Here is a 27,210-nt window from a genome sequence, read left to right as displayed (position 1 = left end):
CTTCATTCAATACATTTATGGAAGGTGTGGTTGCTTTCCTTTGCCTGACACATTAACAACTTCCATTGGTATAGCACCTTTAATGTTCAAACACTTCACTGTCACTTACTCAGACAAAAATGAACGCAAGAATAAGGATGTTTTATGAAAGATGATCTTAATAAGGTCACTGAAGTTTTTACAGCACTGACATTTCCTGCAGGGAGTTGTATAGATGGTACTGCCAAGTAGGCCAGGTAAAACAGTAATGGATGAGGGGAGCCCATTGTCTTCCCGCAACACAGGATATTCTCAGGGTGGGAACCTCAGTGAACCTGTCAACTAGGAGCGGGCAGCATTTTACCCGGAGGATAGCATGCTTTATGGCAACCATTCTGGCTGCTGCTGGAGAGTTGACCAGCGTCTGCCTGCCTGGCTCAGGCACATGAAGTTTAAAAAATGGTGACTCAACATGGAGGCGTCCTGTTCTTCCTGCAGCCTCAGCAATGGCCACTGAAGCCACCATGATCAGTGGCACTGCTTAGCTGCTGGCCCTCTGATTAGGTTGGCAGCTCTAAGAGGTGTGGTGCCATTCTCAATTGTATGCTGGTCTTTGTGGCAGCCTCTTAATTAGCTGCTGCAGATAAAATGCCATCCAGTGTCCCATCGTCCATCTGTGTGGTCTCAGGTCCCGCTATCAGATCTGGCAGCGAAACAACCAACAACCTCTGATTTGATAAAATTCTGGCCATAGCATTTTCAGGCCGAGATCACTGACTGGAGTAGCATAGACATTTTTAAGCAAGCCAAAACATTTGTACTGTTCCCTTAACTCCACCCTTTACTGAATATTTTCAATGTCAGCAAATGTTAAATAGTGCCTTCTATTTCTTTACTTGCAGGTCTGGAGTGGGTGAACACTGAGGAACCTCTTCTCTTGCATAAAGACCTTTGTGGTAAAGTGGTGGTACTGGATTTCTTCACTTATTGTTGCATCAACTGCATGCACTTGCTGCCAGACCTCCATGCCCTCGAACAGAAACACTCTGATAAAGGTATCTGTCACAGGAATACTCTTTGGGGAAGGCTGGAAAAACTTAAAAGTGGAGTTATTTAAACCATCTCCATAATATTTGTGAGCAAATTAAAATCATTAATAGGGCAAAGATATAAAAACTTTATTTCATCTTTTGCAGTTATTATGCCTGCTGCCTGCTGCTATTTTTCTACAATTTAAATGGAATTTGATTTGTAAATGGAATATTTTTATTATTTATGATTGCAGCTTATGGTTATCTGAGTAATTGCGTCCTTTTAACGACACTGGCATTCTTGGTTGATCATTTTCTATTTTACAGCTCTGTGCAAATAATCTGTAAAATAAAGGGTTTTTTCTGAATCTGACATTTCAAGCATAAAAACCCATGATGTTGTTGATTATCAAATTCAAATAAAAACCAAGTCATGCACATGCAGGAAATATTTTGGACACCAGTCATCAATATAGTTTATAAATTCTCGTCTAGATATAATTGTCTTGGATAATTTACCTTTTTTTTTAAAATGGCGACATTAATTAATTACAGCAGGCATTCTTAAATTTGATGTTACTTTACTGCATGATCATTAGTTTTTACAGAAAAGCTTAAAATAGATCGATTTATATGTTTTTTAATTAGTTCCATAAAGTCTAGAATGTTAACTGTACAAGAAAATTGGTATGAGTCACTGTTTGAAAATTGGTATGAGTCACTGTTTGTTCAAGGAACAAATACTGTGCGTCCTTGATAGGTATGTCCCTGTCAGGCAGGGAGGAAATGGCCGAGTGAGGGAACCATGGTTCACAAAAGATGTTGAATGTCTTGTCAAGAGGAAAAAGGAAGCTGTATGTAAGGATGAGAAAACAAGGTTCAGTTGAGTCGCTTGAGGGTTACAAGGTAGCAAGGAATGAGCTAAAAAAAAGGGCTTAGGAGAGCTAGGAGGGGGGCATGAGAAGTCCTTGGCGGGTTGGATCAAGGAAAACCCCAAGGCTTTTTACTCTTATGTGAGAAATAAAAGAATGACCAGGGTGAGGTTAGGACCGGTCAAAGACAGTAGTGGGAACCTGTGCATGGAGTCAGAAGAGATAGGAGAGGCGATGAATGAATACTTTTCTTCAGTGTTTACCAAGGAGAAGGGCCATGTTTTTGAGGATGAGTGTGTGATACAGGCTGATAGGCTGGAGGAGGTAGATGTTCTGAGGGAAGATGTATTAGCAATTTTGAAAAACCTGAGGGTCGATAAGTCCCCTGGGCCAGATGGGATATATCCTAGGATTCTTTGGGAGGCAAGGGATGAGATTGCAGAGCCTTTGGCTTTGATCTTTGGGTCCTCACTGTCCACGGGGATAGTGGAGATGCCGGCGTTGGACTGGGGTAAACACAGTAAGAAGTTTAACAACACCAGGTTAAAGTCCAACAGGTTTATTTGGTAGCAAAAGCCACACAAGCTTTCGGAGCTGCAAGCCCCTTCTTCAGGTGAGTGGGAATTCTGTTCACAAACAGAGCATATAAAGACACAAACTCAATTTACATGAATAATGGTTGGAATGCGAATACTTACAACTAATCAAGTCTTTAAGAAACAAAACAACGTGAGTGGAGAGAGCATCAAGACAGGCTAAAAAGATGTGTATTGTCTCCAGACAAGACAGCCAGTGAAACTCTGTGGGGGTTACAAATAGTGGGACATGAACCCAATATCCCGGTTGAGGCCGTCCTCGTGTGTGCGGAACTTGGCTATCAGTTTCTGCTCAGCGACTCTGCGCCGTCATGTGTCGCGAAGGCCGCCTTGGAGAACGCTTACCTGAAGATCAGAGGCTGAATGCCCGTGACTGCTGAAGTGCTCCCCCACAGGTTAAAGTCCAACAGGTTTATTTGGTACAAATGCCATTAGCTTTCAGAGCGCTGCTCCTTCGTCACTTGGAGTGGAAATGTGCTCTCAAACAGGGCACAGAGACACAAAATCAAGTTACAGAATACTGATTAGAATGCGAATCTCTATAGCCAACCAGGTCTTAAAGATACAGACAATGTGAGTGGAGGGAGCATTAAGCACAGGTTAAAGAGATGTGTATTGTCTCCAGACAGGACAGCCAGTGAGATTCTGCAAGTCCAGGAGGCAAGCTGTGGGGGTTACTGATAGTGCTACCCGGACAGGTTACATCTCTAGCTATTCTTATCAAAAAGCTTAATGGAGTTGCTTTCAGTACCAAGTGTAATAATGTATGGAGAAGCATTTCAGCCAACATCTACTATCTTTTGTTTTGTGGCTGCTATCTACAGCAGTCCTATCAATCCTTTTTAACATGACTTTGAACAAACCACTTTATTGTTTTATGGAGATTATAACATGTATTTATTTCTATTTAAACATAGAATCATGGAATTGTTATAGCACATAAGGAAGCAATTGTATTCATGCCAACTGTCTGCAAGAGTAACTCACCTAGTCTCACTCATCTGCCTTTTTTCTACTGTCTTCAAATCTTTTCTCTTCAGATAACTATTCAATTCCCTTTTGAAAATTTTGATTAAATTTGTCCAGCAGTATTTCCAGATCCCAACCATTTGGTGCATGAACATCTTTTGCCTCATCGTGCTTTGGTTCTTTTGCCAATCACTTTAAATTGGTGCCCTCTGGTCCTCAGCCCGTTCATCACTGAGAACACTTTCTCCTAATCTTATCTGTGACATAAAGCCAACGTCCCAGTTTAGGCCGTCCTCATGTGTGCGGAACTTGGCTATCAGTTTCTGCTCAGCGACTCTGCGCTGTCGTGTGTTGTGAAGGCTGCCTCGGAGAACGCTTACCTGAAGATCAGAGGCTGAATGCCCGTGACTGCTGAAGTGCTCCCCCACAGGAAGAGAACAGTCTTGCCTGGTGATTGTCGAGCAGTGTTTATTCATCCGTTGTCGTAGCGTCTGCATGGTTTCCCCAATGTACCATGCCTCGGGACATCCTTTCCTGCAGCGTATCAGGTAGACATCGTTGGCCGAGTTGCAAGAGTAGGTACCGTGTACCTGGTAGATGGTGTTCTCACGTGAGATGATGGCATCCGTGTCGATGATCCGGCACGTCTTGCAGAGGTTGCTGTGGCAGGGTTGTGTGGTGTCGTGGTCACTGTTCTCCTGAAGGCTGGGTAGTTTGCTGCGGACAATGGTCAGTTTGAGGTTGTGCGGTTGTTTGAAGGCAAGAAGTGGGGGTGTGGGGATGGCCTTGGCGAGATGTTCGTCTTCATCAATGACATGTTGAAGGCTCCGGAGGAGATGCTGTAGCTTCTCCACTCCGGGGAAGTACTGGACGACGAAGGGTACTCTGTCCACCGTGTCCCGTGTTTGTCTTCTGAGGAGGTCGGTGCGGTTTTTCACTGTGGCGCGTCGGAACTGTCGATCGATGGGTCGAGCGCCATATCCTGTTCTTATGAGGGCATCTTTCAGCGTCTGGAGGTGTCTGTTGTGATCCTCCTCATCCGAGCAGATCCTGTGTATACGGAGGGCTTGTCCGTAGGGGATGGCTTCTTTAACATGTTTAGGGTGGAAGCTGGAGAAGTGGAGCATCGTGAGATTATCCGTGGGCTTGCGGTACAGTGAGGTGCTGAGGTGACCGTCCTTAATGTCTTTACAGTCACACTATAACAGTCAAGACCCCCCTCACTATCCTGTGCCACCACTTCCTCATATACCCCTGATTTTTTAAACTTTCCGCTCTTGGAACCCTCCCCCTCTTAATTATGGTTCTTGTATGAATCCTTGCTGTGATATAATGTTCATATGATCTGTCCCTACCTGTGATTTTCTGCTGACAGTCAGAGTGATCACCATCCTGCACTCCTACCTTTAATCCTGACTTCCCAATTTCTCAAACGCACACATTATGTCAGTTCATAAAAGCGGATCATCGATCTTATGGAATCCAGTGCTTCTTGTGCACCAAGTTGTCATTTATTGAACAGACTCTTAAATATGTGTGACTCTTCAAAAACCCTTTGAGTTTGAACTTTGTGTGATTCCACTTTACTGGCAGCTGCATTATTTTTTAGCTACCCGGACATGTTACATCTCTAGCTATTCTTATCAAAAAGCTTAATAGAGTTGCTTTCAGTACCAAGTGTAATAATGTATGGAGAAGCATTTCAGCCAACATCTACTATCTTTTGTTTTGTGGCTGCTATCGACAGCAGTCCTATCAATCCTTTTTAACATGACTTTGAACAAACCACTTTATTGCTTTATGGAGATTATAACATGTATTTATTTCTATTTAAACATAGAATCATGGAATTGTTATAGCACATAAGGAAGCAATTGTATTCATGCCAACTGTCTGCAAGAGTAACTCACCTAGTCTCACTCATCTGCCTTTTTTCTACTGTCTTCAAATCTTTTCTCTTCAGATAACTATTCAATTCCCTTTTGAAAATCTTGATTAAATTTGTCCAGCAGTATTTCCAGATCCCAACCATTTGGTGCATGAACATCTTTTGCCTCATCGTGCTTTGGTTCTTTTGCCAATCACTTTAAATTGGTGCCCTCTGGTCCTCAGCCCGTTCATCACTGAGAACACTTTCTCCTAATCTTATCTGTCTAAAAGATTTTGAACACCTCTATCAAATCTCTTGATGTTCTCCCAAGGAGTAAGTCCCAGCTTCTCCAGTTTATCCACATAACTGAAGTTTGTCAACCCTGGAATCATTCTTGAGTCTTTTCTAATACCTCCACATCCTTTCTAATTTCTGGTGCCTAAAACTGGACACCGTACTCTAGTTGCGACTGAACCTGCATTTTATCCAAGTTTATCATAACTTCCTTGCTTTTGTACTCTATGCCCCATTTATAAATCCCAGCATCTTATATACTGTATTAATTACTTTCGCAACCAAACATGTCCCTGCAATGATTTGTGCACGTACACCCTCAGATCCCTCTGTGGCAGCGTCACTTTAGAATTGTACTACTTTATTTTGTATCACGTTTCCTTGTTCTCCCTACTAAAATGAATCACTTCACACTGCCCTTAATTAAACATCATCTATCGAGTATGCCTAGTCTACTCTATGTCCTCCTCATGGTTCACAATACTTCCAAGTTTTATGTCACCTGCAAATTTTGAAATTGTGCACCCAAGTTTCTCCTTGGTTTTGCTTTGGTGCAACTGTTTCACATCTATTGTTCATCTGTTGTGAGTGTTCAGTTTGAGCAAGGCATTGTCAGTTACAGGAAGAGGACATTGAAGGTCATATTCTATGTTCACCCATTCTATATTGACCCATTCGCTGATGCAGAAGTTACCACTGCATGTTCCTTCCTGCATTGGTGCTTTTCTGTGACGATCTGAAGCTTTCCCACCACCAAGGGCGGCACGGTAGCACAGTGGTTAGCACTGCTGCTTCACAGCTCCAGGGTCCCGGGTTCGATTCCTGGCTCGGGTCACTGTCTGTGTGGAGTCTGTCTGTGTGGAGCATGTATTTCTATGAGCATGTGGTTCACCAAATTTCTATGCTCCAGTGTGGAGAATTTGGCGGCAGGCGCTTCAATCGTGTGCAGACTTCCCAATCTGGCATGAAGTGAACTTTCAAGTCTGTGTCATTAATATATACCAAGAAAAGCAGGGGACATAACACTGGGGAATCCCTCCTGTCTGAAAAACCACTATTGATCACAACTGTTTCCTTTCGCATCCATGCTGCTGTTGTCCCTTTTATTCCATGAGCTCCAACTTTGCTGACAGACCTGTTTTATGGCACTTTATCTAATACTTTTTGAAAGTCCATGTACACCACATCAACTGCATAACCCTTATCAACCCTCACTGTTGCCTCATCAAAAACCCATTGGTTTTCCTTAATTAATCTGAATTTGCCCAAGTGACTGTTAAATTTGTCCTTAATTATTGTTGCTAAAAGCTTTCCCACCACCAAGGTTAAACTTGATTGGACTGTGGTTGCTGGGCTAATCCATACACCATTCTTTAAATTTACAGTTCTCCAACCTGTAGCACCATTCCTGTTTCTAAGGTGGATTGGAAGATTATGGTCAGTACCTCCTCAATTTCCATCCTTCTACAACTGTCATAGAATCATAGAAACCCTACAGGCAGAAAGAGGCCATTTGGCCCATCGAGTCTGCACCTTCCATAATCCCACCCAGGCCCAACCCCCATATCCCTACATATTTTACCCACTAATCCCTCTAATCTACGCATCTCAGGACACTAAAGGGCAATTTTAGCATGGCCAATCAAGCTAACCCGCACATCTTTGGACTATGGGAGGAAACCGGTGCACCCGGAGGAAACCCACGCAGACACGAGGAGAATGTGCAAACTCCATACAGACAGTAACCCAAGCCGGGAATCGAACCCAGGTCCCTGGAGCTGTGAAGCAGCAGTGCTAACCACTGTGCTACCATGCCGCCTCCCTTGGATGAATCTCATCTGGCCCTGATAACTTAATGCATATCTAATACTTCCCTTTACCAAGGAAGAAGGTGCACATATCTCATTTATTTTTTCACTAAAATAAGTGGGATATTAAGTTGTGATAATGAAATAAGACATTTACAAATAGATATAGATAGGTTAAGTGAATAGGTCAAAATTTGGCAGATGGAATTTAACATGGATGAGTGTGAGTTATCCATTTTAGTAGGAAAAATACAAAAGCAAATTAATGTCTAATGGAGAGAACCTTCGGAGTGCTTCAGTGCAGCGGTATCTGGGTATTCTCTTGCATGAATTGCAGAAAACTAGTATGCAGGTACAGCAGGAAAGCAAATGGAATCTTGACATTTATTGCTAAAGGAGTAGAATATAAAAGTAGTGAAATGTTGCTGCTACTGAACAAATCATTAGTGAGACTGCACTAAGAATATTGTGTACAGTTTTGGGCCCCATACTTGTTGAGGGATGTACCTGTATTGAAGGCGGTTCAGAGGAGGTTCACTAAATTGATTCCAGGGTTGAGGGGTTTGTCTTACGACAAGTGTGGTTTTTGGATGTGTTCAGCAATTAAACTTGCGGATAAAGGCTACTTGACCTGTATAGCAGGTTATGAGAGAATCATTTTCTAGTTCTTTTAACTGAAAATGTCTTCCTTATCAAAACAATATTATTTAAGCTTCTAATGGCTGCTAGACATTAAAGCCCATTGATATATCTCCATTACTAATCAAATTAACAGTAAACTCTGCAATTAAATGGAGTCTAATGTTATGCTTAAATACTATTCAAAAAGAAATAGAAACTGTAATTGCTAATAAGACAGGTTCCGTTGTTTAGAGCTATTTTTGGACCCATTACTGATTTGTAATTTCTTGAATTAAATTTAAAATGTAGTGTGATCATTTGTAAGTATTGACATACTTTTTAATGTGGTTTGCTTGTTCTTTTTTTAACTTGCAACGGTAACTATTAAGTATCAATTTTGCTGTTTCCACTGTTGGTGGAACCAACAAAATAAATTAGATCTTCAGGGATTACTAAAAATATATGCAAATAATCTCCAGAAACTAAATGGAGTAATCACACATGAGATTGGGTGACTCAGTGAGCATTAATCTCTGATAAAAGTTACACACAAAGTGGGTATCAGGAGATCAAAAGTACTGTATACCACCCAAGTTGTTTGTAATGTCATCTCAGACAGCTTGGTGCCATTAATACTAAAAATAGAGAGCTTGCATTTTGTAGTCAATTGAAGATGTTTTCAAGTATGATGACTATTTAAGTGGGAAAACAAAGCACAAAGTAAGAAGCTGTAAAGAACATTTTAGAGCAAAATATAAAGAAATGTTCGCCAAATTAAAAGATAGGGAAGAAATTATTCAGGACTGTAATTAATTTTGCCTTCAGGGTACGTATGTGTTTGTGTAAAATAACATTTGTAAATTTATTATAAAAATTAAGATCTTTGAATTAGTAGATTTATGACATATAAGATTAGCAGCATTCTTGCACGAAAATCACTGACCAAATTTCTTTAGCTTTGTAAATCTGCTACTGAGATGCCACTCAAGCTTTAAACCGATTACTAGCCAAAGATTTAAATGGGCGCCAGAGACTCTCCGTTTGCCAAGACAAAGGACCACTTTCACAGACAAAACATATTTTCTATGAATCAAAATGCATAATTTTGGAAAGTGACATGCAGAAAGAGCAATTAATCTTTTTATTGGTACACAGAGCAATAATACGGATTTTCATTATAAGTTCCTGCTGCTTTCAACTTTGATAACTGTAAACCTCCAAGAATAAATTGGATTCATTAAGAAATAAAATTAACACAAGGAAAACATTGATATAAGTACTTTAGCACGGAAGTAACTTAATTTATAGGTACTGTTTTAAAATAATATAAACTGGAGTTTTAACAATTTCCTTTCACCTAGAACCATTGTCCATGATATGAACCGTTACATGATACTGAACTCCCACAAGTGTCACAGTTCAGAAAAGGAACTGCTAAATTGGGAAAAAGCTCCAGGATTCATCCTTCTGTCAAGTGGTTCTGAACATGAAACATCAACACCAGTAATATAGGACAGAGATATCTTGCACAACATTTGTATCACTTGGGATGTCAGCCATGCCAGATGATTAGCTCTGTTTACTTGCAACCTGGTAATCTAGTTTCTAAACATTTTTTTCTGGAACGAGTGTACATAATCAACTAAATTATTAACATTATATTGTAACTGATAATGGTAAATCAAATAAACTGGCTCGTTTGTTCTATACTTTCTTGTCTCCGGTATTGTTTTATCAACATTTAAATGATAATGCGTATTTTCCTCTTAATATAACCAGTCAGTGGAGAAGAAAAAGGAGTCCAGAATGACACTATTTATATATTTATGAAACATAAATGTTAGAATCCTAGTTCAAGTAGTGAGCGAAGGAATGCATTTAACAAGTGCCTTATCAGAATGTCCCAGTTAGTTTTGCAGCGAATTAATACTTTGAAAGTGCAATCACTATTAGTTTTCAGCCAATTTGTACACAACAAACTTCCAACAAAAAATAATGAATCTGCATTTGAAGTGTTAGTTTATCTTGTAAAAGCAGAAGACATTTGTTATGAAGAAAACAATATTTTAAAAAACTTGGAGAATTATTTTTAAGCTGTGCTTTACGATAGTACTAAATGCACTAGTTGACACATCATGGTGGTACATTGACAAGACAGACATAGACCTGAATTTTTGCTCCTGGGTTGGAAGTGCAGGGGTGGGACAATCTGTGGCTCTCCAAACCCGTTCCAGGAGGAAGTTCCCCAGAAGATTGGATTTTTGGTGCATGGAGGGAGACCCGGAATGAGTGGGGAGGCTGTGAGGTACGGGGACCGGCTGGGCAGAAGCCCTGCCTTGGCGTTGAGGTTTTATAAAATAGTAAAACATAAAAGAGCCCTCCAGCCCTGACCCCTCAAGTCCTCCACACATTGACCATGCCCAATCCATGTCACTTCATGCCCTCTTCCCACCCTCATTTTGCCTCATAACCCTCCATGCTAACCTACGCCCCTCTACCTATCCCATGGCCCCTCATACCTCTATGCCAGTTGATGCTCCTCAGAACCTTGCTGCCAACCTATTCCCCTCTACCCACCCATGGCCCTTTATAGCCCCTATGCCACTTAGTGCTAACCCACTATACTTCGCCCATACAATTTCCATGCCAATTCACCCAGTATCCACTATGGGCAGATCTCAGGACCAATGCAGAAATGAAATAATATAAAATTCTAACTATCCGTTGCAGACTTTATTTAATAAAATCTTTCAAATCCATTTAGTGCATTTACATTCCTTCAACTACATAGTTTGTTATAAAAGCAAAATTCCATTCAAGTGTTTAATCTCTTATAAAAACAAACATTGGAATTCATAGTGACACTTCAAAAAGCTCTTAACTACTTGGAACTATCAGTCAAATTGTGAAATGATAAGCAACTCCTATGGAAACTTGTGAAATCGGTCATGTAGCATTAATTCAGTAATGATAGGCTTTGGGCTTATGTCAACAACAGAAAGAAATAGGAAACAATGTTTTTTTGAAACTCCAGATAGTTTTTTCAGGATTTAAAGGTCAGAAGTGTTAAATGCCTTAACAGTTGCTTTGACAGTTCCAAGGAGTTGATTGTTTTGTATGCACATTCATGTTCACTTTTAACAAACCCAAAGGGCACCTTACCTCCCTCAAATGCGTCCAAGCGCCATATCGAAAAGGGAACCCTAGCTCTTTGTAGGACTCTGCAAACTTTACACCTGCTCCTAATCTGCACATGTTGTGTTTCCCACTCCTGACTAACAAAAATTAGACGCAATTAAAGACAGCTGTTGTTTTATATGGGCAGCTGCACAATATATGCACAAATCCCAACCTATACCCATTCCTGTCCCACAAAAATGGCAGGTGCCTTGTTCGGGGACAGGCCTTCCAAAATTTGGCCTCTGCTGTTCTTGCAACGACAGAGGACCCCTTGGTCATTGTGAAAATCCAGGTCCTAGTATTTTCCCAATCTCAGTAGGGTGTCTGTGGAGCAGTCCTATGGACAGAAATATAGCAACATCCAACATGGGTTCTTGCAGTTCACTTGAAAGAAAACGACTGTCTAACTGCCTTCTGAAAGAAGAGGAGAGTGCTTTTAAATTGATATGAAAATGCAGAATAAAATGTGCTAAAACTTATATTCCCTAGCATTCAGCTTTCTGGGGTTTCAAATGTTAACATAATTTTAAATTGCAGTATATTGGATATATAATTTGATTTTTATTCTGGACCTATGACTTTTTCTGTGAATTATTTTCTCTTGCTCTTGCTCTGATTTGTTTTGGCTTTTTGGACTACTGTACAGTGATAATTTTTCTTTACTTTGGTTTTATTTTGTACTAATTTTTTACTCTGTGCCTTTTCCAGATGGAGTAGTAGTTGTTGGTGTCCACTCGGCGAAGTTCCCAAATGAAAAGGTTCTCAAGAACATTCAGAGTGCTGTCCTTCGTTATAATATTACTCATCCAGTCGTGAACGATGCTGATGCGAAGCTGTGGCAGGAGCTTGAAGTGACATGTTGGCCAACGTTAGTAATTCTAGGCCCACGGGGAAATATGCTGTTCACTTTGATTGGCGAAGGACACAGGGAAAAGCTCTTTTCCTTTATTTCAACAACCTTGAAATACTACAAAGGAAAAGGAGAAATTAAGGATCATGGCATCAAATTGAAATTATACAAAGATTCTTTGCCACCTTCTTCATTGCTCTTTCCGGCTAAAATTGCAGTGGATAAAGCTACAGGTAGACTAGTGATTGCTGACTCTGGCCACCATAGGATTTTGGTGACTGAAAAAAATGGAGAAGTTCTTCACTCAGTTGGAGGTAAGACTCTCACACTTGATTCCTTGTAATAAAAGTATTCTTGATTGATTAAAAGTGCCAGCAAAGCTATTATTTCTAAACAGAAGTTATTTATACACTTTTCATATGGCATCACAGAATAGATGTATCTAAAATGAGAAATTTTGAAAATACATAAGAGGTTAATCAGTACCTGAGAAAGATAGATTAAACAAGCCATGAAGAGTTACTTTGGAAGAGTCTCATCCTGTTTTTGATGCTAATTAACCTGCTGTGTGCTATCAGTGTTCATTTCAGGTCTTCACCATATGATCTTTTCATCTCTATGAACAGATAATGCCACCTTTATAGGTGCAATGGAGCCTGGATAGAATGAAAATGTTTGCTGATCAAACTAATATTGTACAGGTTATAATTTGAGGTCCAGTATTAGTCGCAGTGAGAGCACAATCAATTGTGAATAATAGTCAGTGCCAAATAATTACTACGTCTTTAAAACATATGCCTGGCCGATTCTTTTAAGTGCATAGCAATTGACTTTGGATACTCGCTGCCTAGTAGGGTGGTGGAAGCAAAAATGATAGGAATAGAGCAGGGTGATAGGATTGATTTGATTGCTCTACAGAGAGCCAGCAAATACTCAGTGGGCTGAATGCTCTCCTTCTGTGCCATAATGACAGTGACTTCATAACAAAGTTCTTGTTGGTAATAAGACTACACCTAAGTCAAAACAGCAGCAAAATGCTGTGATTTGGTGTATAGACAAAGAATTTTACTACTGAAATGGCTATTAGCAATCCTAATAAGGCTGATTGGAGCTGATTTGATTTGAAGCTCACCAGAGAATATTTATTAATTTAAAAATGCAGCTTCTCAGCTACTTTAAGAATGATCTAGTGAATAAAACTAAAAACTGCACAACCAATCAAAATATGAAATATGCTTCTGCAAACTACAAGCTCTTTTCATTGATACATTATAACAATAACAAGTTGACTGTAAATTCAATTGTTAGGAAATGCAGCAAATTTTCAAAGTTAGAATCATACAACCCAAGCCATTCGGCCCATCACATCTGCACCGACTCTCCGAAAGAGCATCTTATAGACCCATCCCGCTATCCCCGTAACCCTGCGCCTTTACCATGGCTAATCCCCCTAACCTATGTATCTTTGGACACGAGGGAAATTTACTGTGGCCAATCCACCTAACCTGCACATCTTTGGACTGTGGGAGGAAACTGGAGCACCCAGAGGAAATCCACGCAGATATGGGGAGAATGTGCAAACTCCACACAGACAGTCACCCAAGGCTGGAATTGAACCTGGGCCCCTGGTGCTGTGAGGCAGCAGTGTGCTAACCACCTTGCCACCCCCTTTTTGGAAACAGGAGCAGTTACATGAACAAATGTCAATTCAAAGTCAAAATTGGGCTTTATGACCTTATCCTAGCCATAAGTACAATCTTTTATTATCAGTTTACACAAAGCAACCTGTTTAATGTCAGACGCAGATTTTATTTTCATTAGGCCATGGCTGGAATTCTCCAGCCATTCACGCCAGTGGGATTCTCCTGTCCCGCTGCAGGGAACGGAGATTTGGCTGAGTGCCAAATTCTCTGCCCTCTCTGGCAGCGGCAGCGGGACATGAACGGCCGGAGAATTCTGGCCAACATGACCTGTACTTGAAAATGCTTTGATTAGTTTTTCCAAGATTTTAAGAAAGAAAGACTTGCATTTATGTAGCACGTTTCATAATCACCAGACATCTCAAAGAATTTTCCATATAACAAAGTATTTTTGAAGTGTAATCACATATTGGAAAGGTAGCAGCCAACTTGCATACAGCAAGCTCCTACAAGCAGCAAAAATGACCACATTGTCTGTTTGTGTGATGTTGATCGAGGATAAGTATTGAGCCAGACACTGGGGGTAATTTTTCTGCTCTTCTTCAAAATTATGTCATGAGATCTTTAATACCACCTGAGAGGGCAGACAGGGCCTTTTTAATGTTTCAGCTGCAAGATCGTACCTCCAACGGTGCAGCATTCCCTTAGCATGAGACTGGAATGTCAGCCTTGATTTTTGTTCTCATGTTCCAAAGTGTGATTTGAACCTGGAACCTTCTGATTTGAAGGTGAATGTGCTACCAACATAATCCAGGCTAACAGATGGCTCACATTTATATAATTATAAAGCTGTTGCTGTAGAATTTATTGATTGTTTATTTGCAACCATAATTCAGTAGATGCAATCTGTTTATTAGTTTACTATAATCTGTCATTTCATCCATTTCCCATGGGGTTGGGAAGGAAAACATTTGTTGTTTTTGAGTCTTAGATTTTTTGTTGACTCTTTCCCTGTTTATGTTATCTCTCCAGAACTATCCAGATACAGTTCCATGAGTGGTAACAGAACCACCTTCAAGTAGAGATTATAGATTGTGAGTTTAAATAGCAGTTGTCATTATTGAAGGATATCACAGCCAAGTCTAACTCAGTCGTTAGCTGATAGCATGTAGAGAAATGTATCAACTGGAGTCAGTGAAATTTTCTGATCTTTCTGGCCAAGTAGTACACTGGATGGTTGCTTTGCTAAAACTAATGCGTCTTTAAACCTAATTAGAAGCTGCACTGATATAAGCCATTGGTCTGCCAGCAAATAGCTCTAGAGAAGAGTATTTTTGAGCTCCGATATTTCTTACTTGAGAGTCTAAATCTTCTAAATTCTGCATCAATTTACAAGACTAAATTAGGTGCATATATAGTATGTATATGCTGCAGAGTTACGGCTAAGTAGTGTTTTGACCTACAAATATTCAATTCAAAAATGTTCTTGATGGATGCTGTTTAAAATCTTTGCATACTCTCTAATATCTATTCCAAAGCTTCTGATATCTGAGTGAAGCAGTTTGCTGTTAACAATGTTGTCATCACAGAATTATAGTAAAACATGTTACATTTTCTTTTTTTAATCCAGGACCAAAGAGTGGGTGGAAAGATGGGAGCATTTTTGAAGCCAGTTTTAATTCTCCTCAAGGGGTAGTGATGAAGGATAATATCATCTATGTGGCAGATACTGAGAACCATGCAATAAGAAAGGTAAAAATAACATCAGTAGTAACAAATTGTTTCTGTTGTGGTTCATACTGATAGTTTAGGTACACTAGTCCTGCTTCAATTAAGTACTTAATATTCATTTCTCTCATTTATTTTAACTATATAACTTGATATTAAAAGCTTATATTATATTGGTAGTTTGTAGATTATTTCTAATGCCTTATTTAATCACTATTTTCATTAGTCCATTTTAACAACAGAAAAAAGGTAACATCCTATCTAGTTAAGAAAAAGTAAAATGTATTACCTCAAGTCTTATATATACATTTATACCAGATAAACTAATATACATTTCAATAGTCTTGGTTTTTAACCTAAAAATAACTCATTGGTATGTATTGAAGTATATTAACTTGCATTAATATAGAACCTTTAATGCACTAAAACATCCCAAAGCATTTTGCAGTGGATTGCCAAACAAAATTTGACCAGCCACAGATATGAGAACAGAAGAGCAAAGGTTTGGTCAAAGAGGAAGGTTTCAAGCAAAGTCTTAAACGAGGAGAGATTGGTGGAGAGTTTAAAGAGGGAATTTGTGTGCTTAGGATTCAGGCAGCTTGAAGGCGTGGTGGGGCAATTAAAATCAGGGATGTACAAGAGGCCACTTTTAAAGGAGTATAGAGTTCTTTGCAGTTCCATATATCGTTCAGCTTAAGGAAGTGACTAGTTAGAACCACTAGACTTGGAACATCTAGGAATTGTTACAATACTTGTGGCGACCAATAACTTTTAAACGAGATGAATTTCCTAGTGGCCAACAGAAATAGGTAACTAACACACCAAATTGAAGAATGGGTACTTCCGCATTAACTAATTAACTCAATTCGGTTCATTCTTTCAACTCTTTTTGCTATGCCCCACACTATTGGCAGATGGGTAACAGTACAAGATTAAGTCCCAAGCTACACCTCACTTCCAACAGACTCAGTTCTCCCTGCCAAGCTAGGTTGAATCTTTTAATGTCCTTCAAAAATTGTTCCACTCTGCTAAGCGATCCCAGCGCTGAGTTAATCAGCAAGGCCCACCTAGGCAACACCTTAGGAGAGGCGATGGCACTAGACTATTAATCCAGAAACTCAACTAATGTTCTGGGGACCCGGGTTTGAATCCCGCCTCGGCAGATGGTGAAATTTGAATTCAATAAAAAAAATCTGGAATTAAGAATCTAATGATGACCATGAAACCATTGTCAATTGTTGGAAAAATCCATCTGGTTCACTAATGTCCTTTGGGGAAAGAAATCTGCCATCCTTACCTGGTCTGGCCTACATGTGACTCCAGAGCCACAGCAATGTGGCTGACTCCCAACTGCCCGCCAAGGGCAACTAGGGATGGGCAATAAATGCTGGCCAGCTGGAGACACCCATGTCCCATGAATAAAAAAAACCTTGTTCCTTAAATCTCAAAGTCTCATCAATTGTATTCCATTCCTTTCACACAGGAAACCAACTTTTACAAGCATTCCACAAAGTTGTTAACACAAACTGTTCAACCTGATCTTCACAGCAACAATTCCTTTGTCTTTTTCTTTGTCCAAAAAGGAGTTGTCCCTTTTCTGTGTCAAGGTGTAAAAACTTGATTTTTCCATAGGTTTTGATTTGGGTTTCTTTACCCATGACAACCAGTCATGTGAGCCTGTCGTTGACCAGAGTTTGTAAGGGGAGGTGATGGCCTAGTGGTATTATTGCTAAACTATTAATCCAAAAACTTAGCTCATGTTCTGGGGACCTAGGTTCAAATCCCGCCACAGCAAATGGTGGAATTTTTAAAAATCTGGAATTAAGACTCGACTAATGACCATGCAACCAACCATTGTTGATTGTCGGGAAAACCCATTTGGTTTGGCCTAAATGTGACTCCAGGGCCACAGCAATTCAACTACTCTCTGAAATAGCCTAGCAAGCCACCCAGTTCAAGGGCAACTAGGGATGGGCAATAAATGCTGGCCAGCCAGTGATGCCCATGTCCTGCAAATGAATAAAAGAAAACCATCTCCCTATCCAGAACATTCTATTTCATCTTAAACTAAAGGATACATTTTAAAACATTACTGGGTTGTAAAGTCCCACTTTTGTAACAGGATAAACCTCTGTTCTGAGTTAGCCAGTTTCAGCTAGAACAATGGTAAGAATGCTAGAGTTAATTGCTCCTGGATTACAGAGAAAAAAAATAGAAAGCCAAAGAAAATTATCCTCAGATTTTTTTTGTCAAATGATAAAATTTATTGCCTACAATTTTTACAGTCTATTGAAGATGTTAATTTTGTTTTAAAATCAATCTGCTTACCAAATATTTCCTGAGCAAACTGCATTTTCATTTTTAAATTCATCCTACTTTACAAATTATCACACAAATTAGGTTTGGGATCCACACACCAGACTTTGGCTTACAAGAATTTTCTCCAAACCTGTTTCGGCAGATCCTCAATTTAGTACAGGCATGGGTCACTGTGTCAAAGAACATGTAGCTGGAGATGGGAATTTCCAGGTTGGGAGTATCCTCAGTCCAAGAATTAAATCCTGGGACAGATGGTATGTTGAAGGAAAGGAGATATATTAGCCTCCTCGCCAACAGCAATTGATCTCAACTGGGTGTCTTCATCTGGACCTAAAGAAAATAGCATACATCAAAGGGGCTGGTAGGCTTTCCAGACTTTTTACAGGGGCTGAAATAACCAGCACGTGAACAGTTGGCTTGCCTGTGCTACAATACTGGACCCATTCCCGACCCTTATAGATACACCTGAAATGCACCCATAGTTGTATGAATGTCGATCAGGAATATTTTTAAAGAAAGGATCATTTCCCCCAATTCTAAATCCACCAGAAAGGTCAGCAGTGAAGAGTTCAAATGGCCACAATTGAAGGTCATCATGTGTTCTGTTTAGTTTGTTTGCACATTCATTATATAAATTAATTTGACAGACGCTATTTATTCTCTTGCTTAGATTGATCTTATGACAAAAAAGGTGAGCACAATAGCAGGAACAGGAGTGCAGGGAACTGACCAAGAAGGTGGTAAGATAGGAGTGGAACAACAAATCAGTTCACCATGGGATCTAGCTTTTGGCACCAGTGGTAAGATTGCTAACTCCTTTTAAGCATGTTAGAGAAATAAGGAGTGAGATCTTTCAGTCCTGCTGGCAGCAAATCCCCTGCCGCGTGTTTCTTGGTGGTGAGAGGTGGTTTCAATGGAAAATCCCACTGCAGGACCAGAAGGTCCCACCACCTCCCAAAAGCAGGCCATCTCCCACGGCCAAGAAACATGCTGCAGGGGGGCAGAAAATCCCACCAAAATTCTTTGTAATACTAGCTTATGAAATTGTTAAGAAGTTTCTTGTAGATGGGTAGTGTTATGTAGACAATAAATGTTTTGTGTTGTACACACTCTGTACATTTTCATTTTTTGCTCTGTGAATCATACCTGGGTTTGATCAATTTTCATGTGCAATCACTTTTCTATTGTGGCCTGCGTTCACTTTTTAACCAGTTCTTTCTCACTTATAATGACTTCTCAAAATCTCTTTGTATGGCTTTCTGATTCCTTTATATATGTACAACATAGGAACTAATTACCTTTGTTAATGGCCACGATAAGATGGACAGTCACTTGATTGGAAAGAGGATATAAAAATGCTTCTGATTGAAATTAGAATAATGGAAAAAGAGTTATGCCCAATGCAAATAGAGGTAAATAAATACAAATTGCAGAGCCAATAAAGAACAAATGAATAGTAAGAGCCAAGGTTGGAAGCAATAAATAGATATCACCCAGAAGAGCCGAAATAGAAAAAGAACTTACTCAGAAAGCGTATGCACCTCTAACACTTTCACTCCCTCCGTTATTTCTGCTATGACCCCCACTTTAACTTATTCATTGAGGGCCTATGCTTGCAGACGGTAAATGTGTCCAGTGCATATGCAGGTGCGTTGTGGTTTACTGTGTTCAAGCATGCATCAAGCCTTAAACATATCACCAATACCAAGTAAATACCACATAGAGAAGTTCAAGTAGAAATTGAGGCATATGCCCAAAAGGGGGGAAAGTCTGTTCAAGGAAATAGTTGTCTAATAGATTTGTAAGATATAATTAAGCTTATGGTTAAGTTTTTAATGAATATTAGTAGAGCTAGTCAATTTCTATGTGTTACATAATAAATGTGTTTAGAGTTACAATGTTGGAGACATAAAAACCAACATGATCATCAAAATGAGTTTGATGGGGATAATCTGCATTTTCATTGCTTTTCAATGAATGCTAGATTTCTATTGAATACACTTTAATAGTGTACAGGAAAATAGTTTTACAGATGGCTAAGTTTTCTTTGGTGAATGGAATATTTGAGCTAATAATGATGTAGATTTGTCAGAAAGTAAATTGTTGCTAGGTTTTCTTGCCCTGCACTTCTTCTAAGACTGCTGTTTCCATCCTGCTGTATAGTGCAGTTCTATTGAAATTGAAATATATACATAGCAATTCCCTATCTGATGAGAATCCCATAGCATACAGTTGTGTAGATCAAAACGGTAGAGCAAGCAGCGCGTAGAGGAGGCTTGTCAGTAGCATTCTTTTGTACCTATGCATATACATGAAGAGGGCCTCCAAATGCCTGCAGTTAACATGCATGTTGTCACTTCTCCTGAAATTATGGATGGAAATGGGGAGGAATTTGTCTCTATTGAAGATTGTGTAGCCGTTCTACCCTGATTTAAGATCTTAATTGCATGTGAACAGGAACAAAGATGCCACAGAGACTGGAAGACCGAATGTTCCCTTCTTGTTGATTACCCATGACAGGGCTTTTTATTTCTGAACACTAATTTATCTCCATATCTTGCACACAGCAGCATCAAGCGGTATTTCAGAGTTCTTGTTTGTATTGTCAAATGAAGCTGTTATAAAGTGTTTGGCGTATATTAAGTAATATGGTTGACTTTGTAACATATTCAAGTGTAGGAAAGGTTTATATTAGGGGCTAATAAACTGTAACCCAGTGCAACTTATAATACCTAATTCAAAACTTAAAACTGCACAAGAAGCAAGAGAATGGCAGAGACTTCGAAGCTTAAAACAATGTGAGAAGGGAAGGGACTGGTGGCGACTTCAGAGCTTAAAACAGCATTGAACAGTTTTGAAAAATAAACAAGAAAAACACGAACCAACCGATCACTTAACTTTTCCACGGTAGTGTCACAATTAGACTTTTCCCAGAACCTGGCCAGTCCACAGACTGACCCACCATCCCCCAACAGCTCCAGCTTCTGTTTTAAGCTCAAGTCTCTGCTACTCTTTTCCCTTGGCACACTATTTATGCTCTGAAATTTCTGTTCACACCCTCCACCACCTGGAATCCTGTGGCGGGGGTAGGTGCTGTTGGCAGGACCAGAAGATCCCGCCAGTGGAGAGGCTGGAAAATCCCACCCCATGCCAGGAGTTGTGTGTACAGTTTTGTCTCCTTATTTTAAACTATATAATTGCATTAGAAGCAGTTTACAGAAGGTTCACTTACTTATTCCTGAGATGAAGGGTTCATCTAATGAAGAAAGGTTGAACTGGTCATGCCTACACCCTAAGTTTAGAAGAAATACAAGTAATCTCACAAACATAAAAGATTCTGAGGGGACTTGATAGGGGAGATACCAGGAGCATGTTTAAGACAGAAATGATGGGAAAAGAATCTCTGAGGGATGTTTGTATTTGGAATTGTCTTCCCCAGAAGAAAGCAGTGGAAGTTGTGTAATTGAATTTAGTCAAGGGTGAGTTTGATCGATTTTTGATAGATGAGAGAGTCGAGGGTTATGGGGGAAAGACAAGGTAGAATTCAGACCACAAACAGATTAGCCATGATTTTATTGAACGGCAGAGCAGGCTCAAATGGCCTGGTTGTGCTCCTTGTCCTAAGGTACAGGTAAAAAGAAAACTGGAACTAATTTTCCATTGTATAATGCATATTCTAATATAAGGCAACAAAACACAAAATGCTGGAGAAACTCAGCAGGTCTGACAGCATCTGTGGAGAGAGAATAGAGCCACTGTTTCAGGTCTGGATGACCCTTTGTCAGAGCTGATAAGGGTCTGACACATATAGGGCAAACATGAAACTGAGTAAATATCGTGCACAGTGACATAAGGGAACACCTCGGGGTCACTCTAGTGTTGGACAGAGCCATGTACATAAGCAAGCATGGAGACTCTTAGCTTTGATATACATAGTTCTTGTAGTTAATAAATACATGCAGTTTGACCTAATTAAGACTATGAGGACTTCATTGAGACCGACCGGACGGTATCCAATACCCTACAATATGGTGACAACAAATGGAAAAACCCAAAGCCTTACAAAAATCGCAGAGAAAAACTAAAATCCTGAAAGACAAAAGAAAAATTCAAAGAGCATTTTGACCTGAAGAAAAGCTCAAGAAGCAGACACACAGAGGAAAATTGCCAATTAAAAGCTCCAAAGAAAGACTTGAAAATTTAAAACTTTCCTCATTGCAACAGAAGACTCCATAAGATCTCTTGGAAGTCTAGCTTCAATTCCCAGAGTGCAGAATCAGCTGACCCAGCAGAAGTGAGACAAAACTTTTAAATTCCTGGATAAAGCAAGTCCTGAGAAACTTGTAAATAGTTCAGTGGTCAGAAATTGCTAATTGAAAATTTCATTGAAAGAAAAACAGATTTCTGAGCTAGCATCTGATCACAATGCATCTGAGCTTGCCCTGAAAAGTGGTGGGGGAGGGGAAGGTGGAGAATTAATTAATTAGAGATAATTGCAATTAGAGAACCAGCTTTAAAGACTATCAAAGGCCAGGATTCAATGCTTTTCCAATCCTAAAGCAAAGAGCTGAAATGGAGAAGTCTGCAGCTAGTCAGTCCAAGCAGTCACTGTTCAATTTTGCTTTCCAAGACTGAGTGCAGAAACCATTGGAGCAGGTGCCCACCAAAACCAGCAAGCACAGGTAAACCCTCCTGTCTTCAAATGAATGGTGGTGCTATCTTGAATTTCAGAAACTTCTTAAAGCTGAACCTACATTTCAAAAAATGTTTAACTACGGATCAGAAATCCACTTTTCCAATTCAATTTGACTTACCCAAGGCCCAAATCAATCCCATGATTGGGAACTTTGGAGAAAGTGATTTCTTAGGTACAGAATTGCTTGGAGAATAAGACAGAAGCTCAACAAGTTAATACACTGCTTTACTTGGGAGGTCTGACAGTGGACAATGTTATTGTTAGACAAGGAATCAACAAGTCATCTGCTAAATTTGAAGCAGTACTAAAATCAGTCAATGTTTATTTTAACCTAAGATATAACAAAATCCTTGAAAGGGCTAAATTGAATAAATGTGTCCAAGAAAACCTGTTGACTCATTCATTAATGATCTGTACAGAAGGCTGTGAATATAGAGATCTAAAATCTGAAATTATCAGGGATAGAATAAAATAGGATTAGCAGATGATACAATTCAGACATGCTGCAAGCAAAGGAAGATCTAACCCTTGAGGAAGCTATCCAGATTATTAGGCAGTCTGAACTTCGTGTGCAGCAGAGGTCCATTTTAAGAGGAGAAAGTAAATTGTGGCACAAAGGAAACCCATCAGTTCTGTTAAACAGCACAGAAATAGACACTCCAAGCCAAGGGAAGCAATACCATAACTGACCAGCAGAGTGACCATGTCAGCATTGGAACGTAAGAACCTCGACATACAAGATGAATGTCCTGGCATTTCAGCCCAATGCTTTCAACGTAACACATTGGACACTTCAGCAAACTGTGCAAGGCCAAAACATCTAAACACAGAAGATTCTAGGGGAGAAAAAAACCAGAGGGCATGGGTTAAGGGTGAAAGGAGAAAAGTTTAAAGGGAATATTAGGGGGGGCTTCTTCACGCAGAGAGTGGTGGGAGTGTGGAATGAGCTGCCGGATAAAGTGGTAAACACTTTTAACATTTAAGAAAAACTTGGACGGGTTCATAGAAATCATAGAAACCCTACAGTGCAGAAGGAGGCCATTCGGCCCATCGAGTCTGCACCGACCACAATCCCACCCAGGCCCTATCCCCACATATTTACCCGCTAATGGAGTGGGAATGGAGGGATACAAAAGAATGGTCTAGTTTGGACCAGGGAGCGGCACGGGCTTGGAGGGCCGAAGGGCCTGTTCCTGTGCTGTGCTGTATTCTTTGTTCTCTTTGTTCTTTAATCCCTCTAACCTACGCATCCCAGGACTCTAAGGGGCAATTTTTTAACCTGGCCAATCAACCTAACCCACACATCTTTGGACTGTGGGAGGAAACCGGAGCACCCGGAGGAAACCCACGCAGACACGAGGAGAATGTGCAAACTCCACACAGACAGTGACCCGAGCCGGGAATCAAACCCAGGACCCTGGAGCTGTGAAGCAGCAGTGCTAACCACTGTGCTACCGTGCCACCCAAATGGGTTCATGGATGAGAGGGGTGTGGAGGGATATGGTCCAAGTGCAGGTCAGTGGGACTAGGCATAAAATGGTTCGGCACAGACAAGAAGGGCCAAAAGGCCTGTTTCTGAGCTGTAATTTTCTATGGTTCTATCCAAAAATGAGGGTGAGACTGCATGCCAAGAGGACATAGAGCTTCTTGGATAAGGTCAAATATCCTGGATTTTCTTCTTGGAATGTGGACATTTCAGTTAACGGTCATCTCACAAACTTTAAATTGGACAAAGGAGTCAGCGTTATGATCCTGTTGGACAGAGAACCATGGCTGATGATCCAAAGACAGATGCCACCCATGACACATTGATATGGAACAATAGGCGTAAAGGCATCCTGCTGGTGAGACTGAGATACAAACCAGATGGCACAGTGGTTAGCACTGCTACCTCACAGCGCCAGGTTCCTGGGTTCGATTCACGGCTTGGGTCACTGCGGAGTCTGCACGTTCTCCAAGTGTCTGCATTGGTTTCCTCCGGATGCTCCGGTTTCCTCCCAACAGTCCGAAAGATGTGCTGGTTAGGTGCATTGGCCGTGCTAAATCTCCCTCAGTGTATCCAAGCAGGTGCCAAGTGTGGCAACTAGGGGATTTTCACAGTAACTTCATTGCAGTGTTAATGTAACCTACTTGTGACACAAATAAATAAACTTTAAAAACTTTCCTGTGTTGAATGTAACCTTCTATGAAAAATTGACGAGGACAACCAATAAGAGCCTGACTTCAAGCATAAAAGTGAGTTCTCGAAGCTTTTCACAGGATTGGGGTGGCTGAAAAATGTATACAAGATCACACTGAGTGAATATCCTAAGCCCATGTGCCTACTCGCACCACAGAAGATTCCCCACTCACTCATGAAACAAGTGCAGGAGCACCTAGACAACATGACAAACATGGGAGTTATCCCCCAATCACATAATCAACTACCTGGTGTTCTGGGACGGTTCCAGTCCCAAAACCAAACAAATCCATCCGTAACCAAAAGAGAAAATGCTGGAAATCGCAGCAGGTCTGGCAGCATCTGTAAGGAGGGAAAAGAATGGACGTTTCGAGTCCAGATAACCCTTTGTCAGATCTATCCGTATTTGCATTGACCTGACACAGTTCAACAAAGCTTTAGCCACAACAGTACATTCCATGTCCTTGGTGGACAAAAGCCTGACTAAACTCTTGAAGAACATGGTATTTTCAAAGCTGGACATCAACAGTGGCTTTCAGCAACTTCCCCTTGATGAAAGGTTGAAGCTGCTAAACCCCTTTGGCAGATTTTGCTTTAAATGCCTGCTGTTTGGAATCACTTAAAGCCAGAAATATTTCAATATACTATCTCAACCATTTTGCAGGACATACAGGGGGTAATCTGCCACATGCAAATTATGATATGCAGATAGGAATCATATTGGTTCATGGTACAATGCCGGAGTAGCATGGCAAGTGTTTCACAATAGTCATAGAGCGCCTGCAGGAAGCAGGGTTGACATTGAATGAGAACTGCGAGTTCTCCAAAACATTAGTTTGGTTCCTTGGCCACGTCATCAGCAAACAACATCCTGGTGGATCCACAAAAAAATAAAGCTATTGGAGAGTTCCCAACCCCATCCTTGTTTCCAGATCTCCAGCAACTCTTGGGGATGGTGAACCAGCTGGCAAAACTTTTATCAAATTTGACACCGGTCAAAAATCTATCAACCTCTACCTTAAGTATAACCAATGACCGAGTTTCCACTGCTCCCTGGGGTAGAGAATTCCAAAGATTCACAATTTTCATGTAAATAAATTTCTCATCTCAATCCTAAGTGGTTTCCCCCTTTCTTTGAAATTGCAGCCCCTGGTTTTAGACTCCCCAGCCAATGGAATCATGTTACCTGCATCGACCCTGTCTATTCCTTTATGTATTTTCTAGGTTTCAGTGAGATCATCTCCCATGCTTCGAAACTCTAGCGGACACAGGCCCAGTTTGCCTAATTGCTCTTCGTAAGATAATCCCACCGTCATTAGAACAACTTTGGCGAACCTTCATTGCACTTCCTCAATGGCATTTATATCCTTCTGAGGAAAGGGGACCAAAACTGCACACACCAATCCAGGTGTGGTCTAACCTAGCTTCTATACAATTGAAGCAAGACCTCACTACTCCTGTACTCAAATCCCCTTGTGAAAAAGGCTAACATTCCATTAGCCTTCCTAATAGTTTACTGCACCTACATGTTAGTCTTTAGTGCCTTATGGACCCAAATCCCTTTGTACATCTAAACTTTCAAATTTCTCATCATTTAGGAAATGCCCTGCACATTTGTTCCTTCTACAAAGTGGATTACCTCACATTTTTTCATATAATTTTCCATCTGCCATGTTCTTGCCCACTTAGTAAAAATGTCTGCTCAAATCCTCCTGTAGTCACTTTGCATTTTCCTCGCAATACACGTTCTTGCTTAGCTTTCTATCATCCGCTAACTTGGAAATTTAGGGGGCGATTCTCTCAGGAGCCAGGAGACTCAAGCGGAGACCGTGTAGCGGGCTTCCCACTGGGTGCCACGGGCTCTGTGAATCTCCGGCTGCCGAATTTCCAGCGCTGTCAGTTCCGCTCCAGAAATTGGCACGGAGCTGTATAATGTATTCAAATGCACATTTAAATATCATGAACGGGGTCCGGGACTGATGTCTCCGCCGCCACCAGGAGGGTTAACAATAACTCCCCACTTGCGGGGAGCTGGTGGCCCAACCCTGCTGTAGTGAAGGGGGACCAGGGAGGCTCCCCACAAGGTTCGGGGGTGAGGGGAGGTTCCCCCGGGCATTGCCAGTATGGCAGTGCCAGCCTGATGCGCTGGCAGTGACAGTCTGATGCCCTGACAGTGCCCAAAGAGCAAAGTGGCAATGCCCAGGGGGCACCCTGGCACTGCCCACTGATGCCCAGGCAATGTTAAGGAGGGCCTCTCTGACGGGAACAGGCCCCTCCCACAGATTTTTAATGAGATTCACGCCAACACATGCTGAAGTGCACAGAGTGTGGGAGATTCATTTTGAAAATCCTGTTGAAAAAACCAGCGGGATTTACTTCAGTTTTTATGTGAATGCAACACTCAGAATTTTTTTGGGAGAATCCCACCCATTAAATTTGGTCCCTGCATCAAATCATTGATATAGAAACATAGAAAACTACAGCACAAACCAGGCCCTTCGGCCCCACAAGTTGTGCCGAACATATCCCTACCTTTTAGGCCTACTTATAACCCTCCATCCTATTAAGTCCCATGTAC

The 27,210-nt window shown here is 40.7% G+C and overlaps 1 protein-coding gene across 3 annotated transcripts in view; it reads left to right on the top strand.

Annotated features, from left to right (window-relative positions):
- The window catches only part of nhlrc2 (NHL repeat containing 2), a 67,495-nt gene that overhangs the window by 12,588 nt on the left and 27,697 nt on the right, over window positions 1-27,210 (top strand). The window contains exons 2-6 of one of the 3 annotated variants that reach the window (XM_078223266.1): window positions 882-1,034; window positions 9,402-9,633; window positions 11,929-12,384; window positions 15,341-15,462; window positions 18,428-18,557. In XM_078223266.1, the coding sequence (XP_078079392.1) occupies window positions 9,606-9,633; window positions 11,929-12,384; window positions 15,341-15,462; window positions 18,428-18,557 (736 nt within the window). In that variant the 5' untranslated portion in view covers window positions 882-1,034; window positions 9,402-9,605. The remainder of the gene's footprint in view (window positions 1-881; window positions 1,035-9,401; window positions 9,634-11,928; window positions 12,385-15,340; window positions 15,463-18,427; window positions 18,558-27,210) is intronic. The other 2 variants (XM_078223264.1, XM_078223265.1) reach the window with 2 other exon arrangements.

Source organism: Mustelus asterias, chromosome 11, assembly GCF_964213995.1.
Source record: "Mustelus asterias chromosome 11, sMusAst1.hap1.1, whole genome shotgun sequence".
Taxonomy (NCBI): Eukaryota; Metazoa; Chordata; class Chondrichthyes; order Carcharhiniformes; family Triakidae; genus Mustelus; species Mustelus asterias.
The sequence above is the reverse complement of the archived record's forward strand: the minus strand, read 5'-3'. Positions and strand labels throughout refer to the sequence as shown.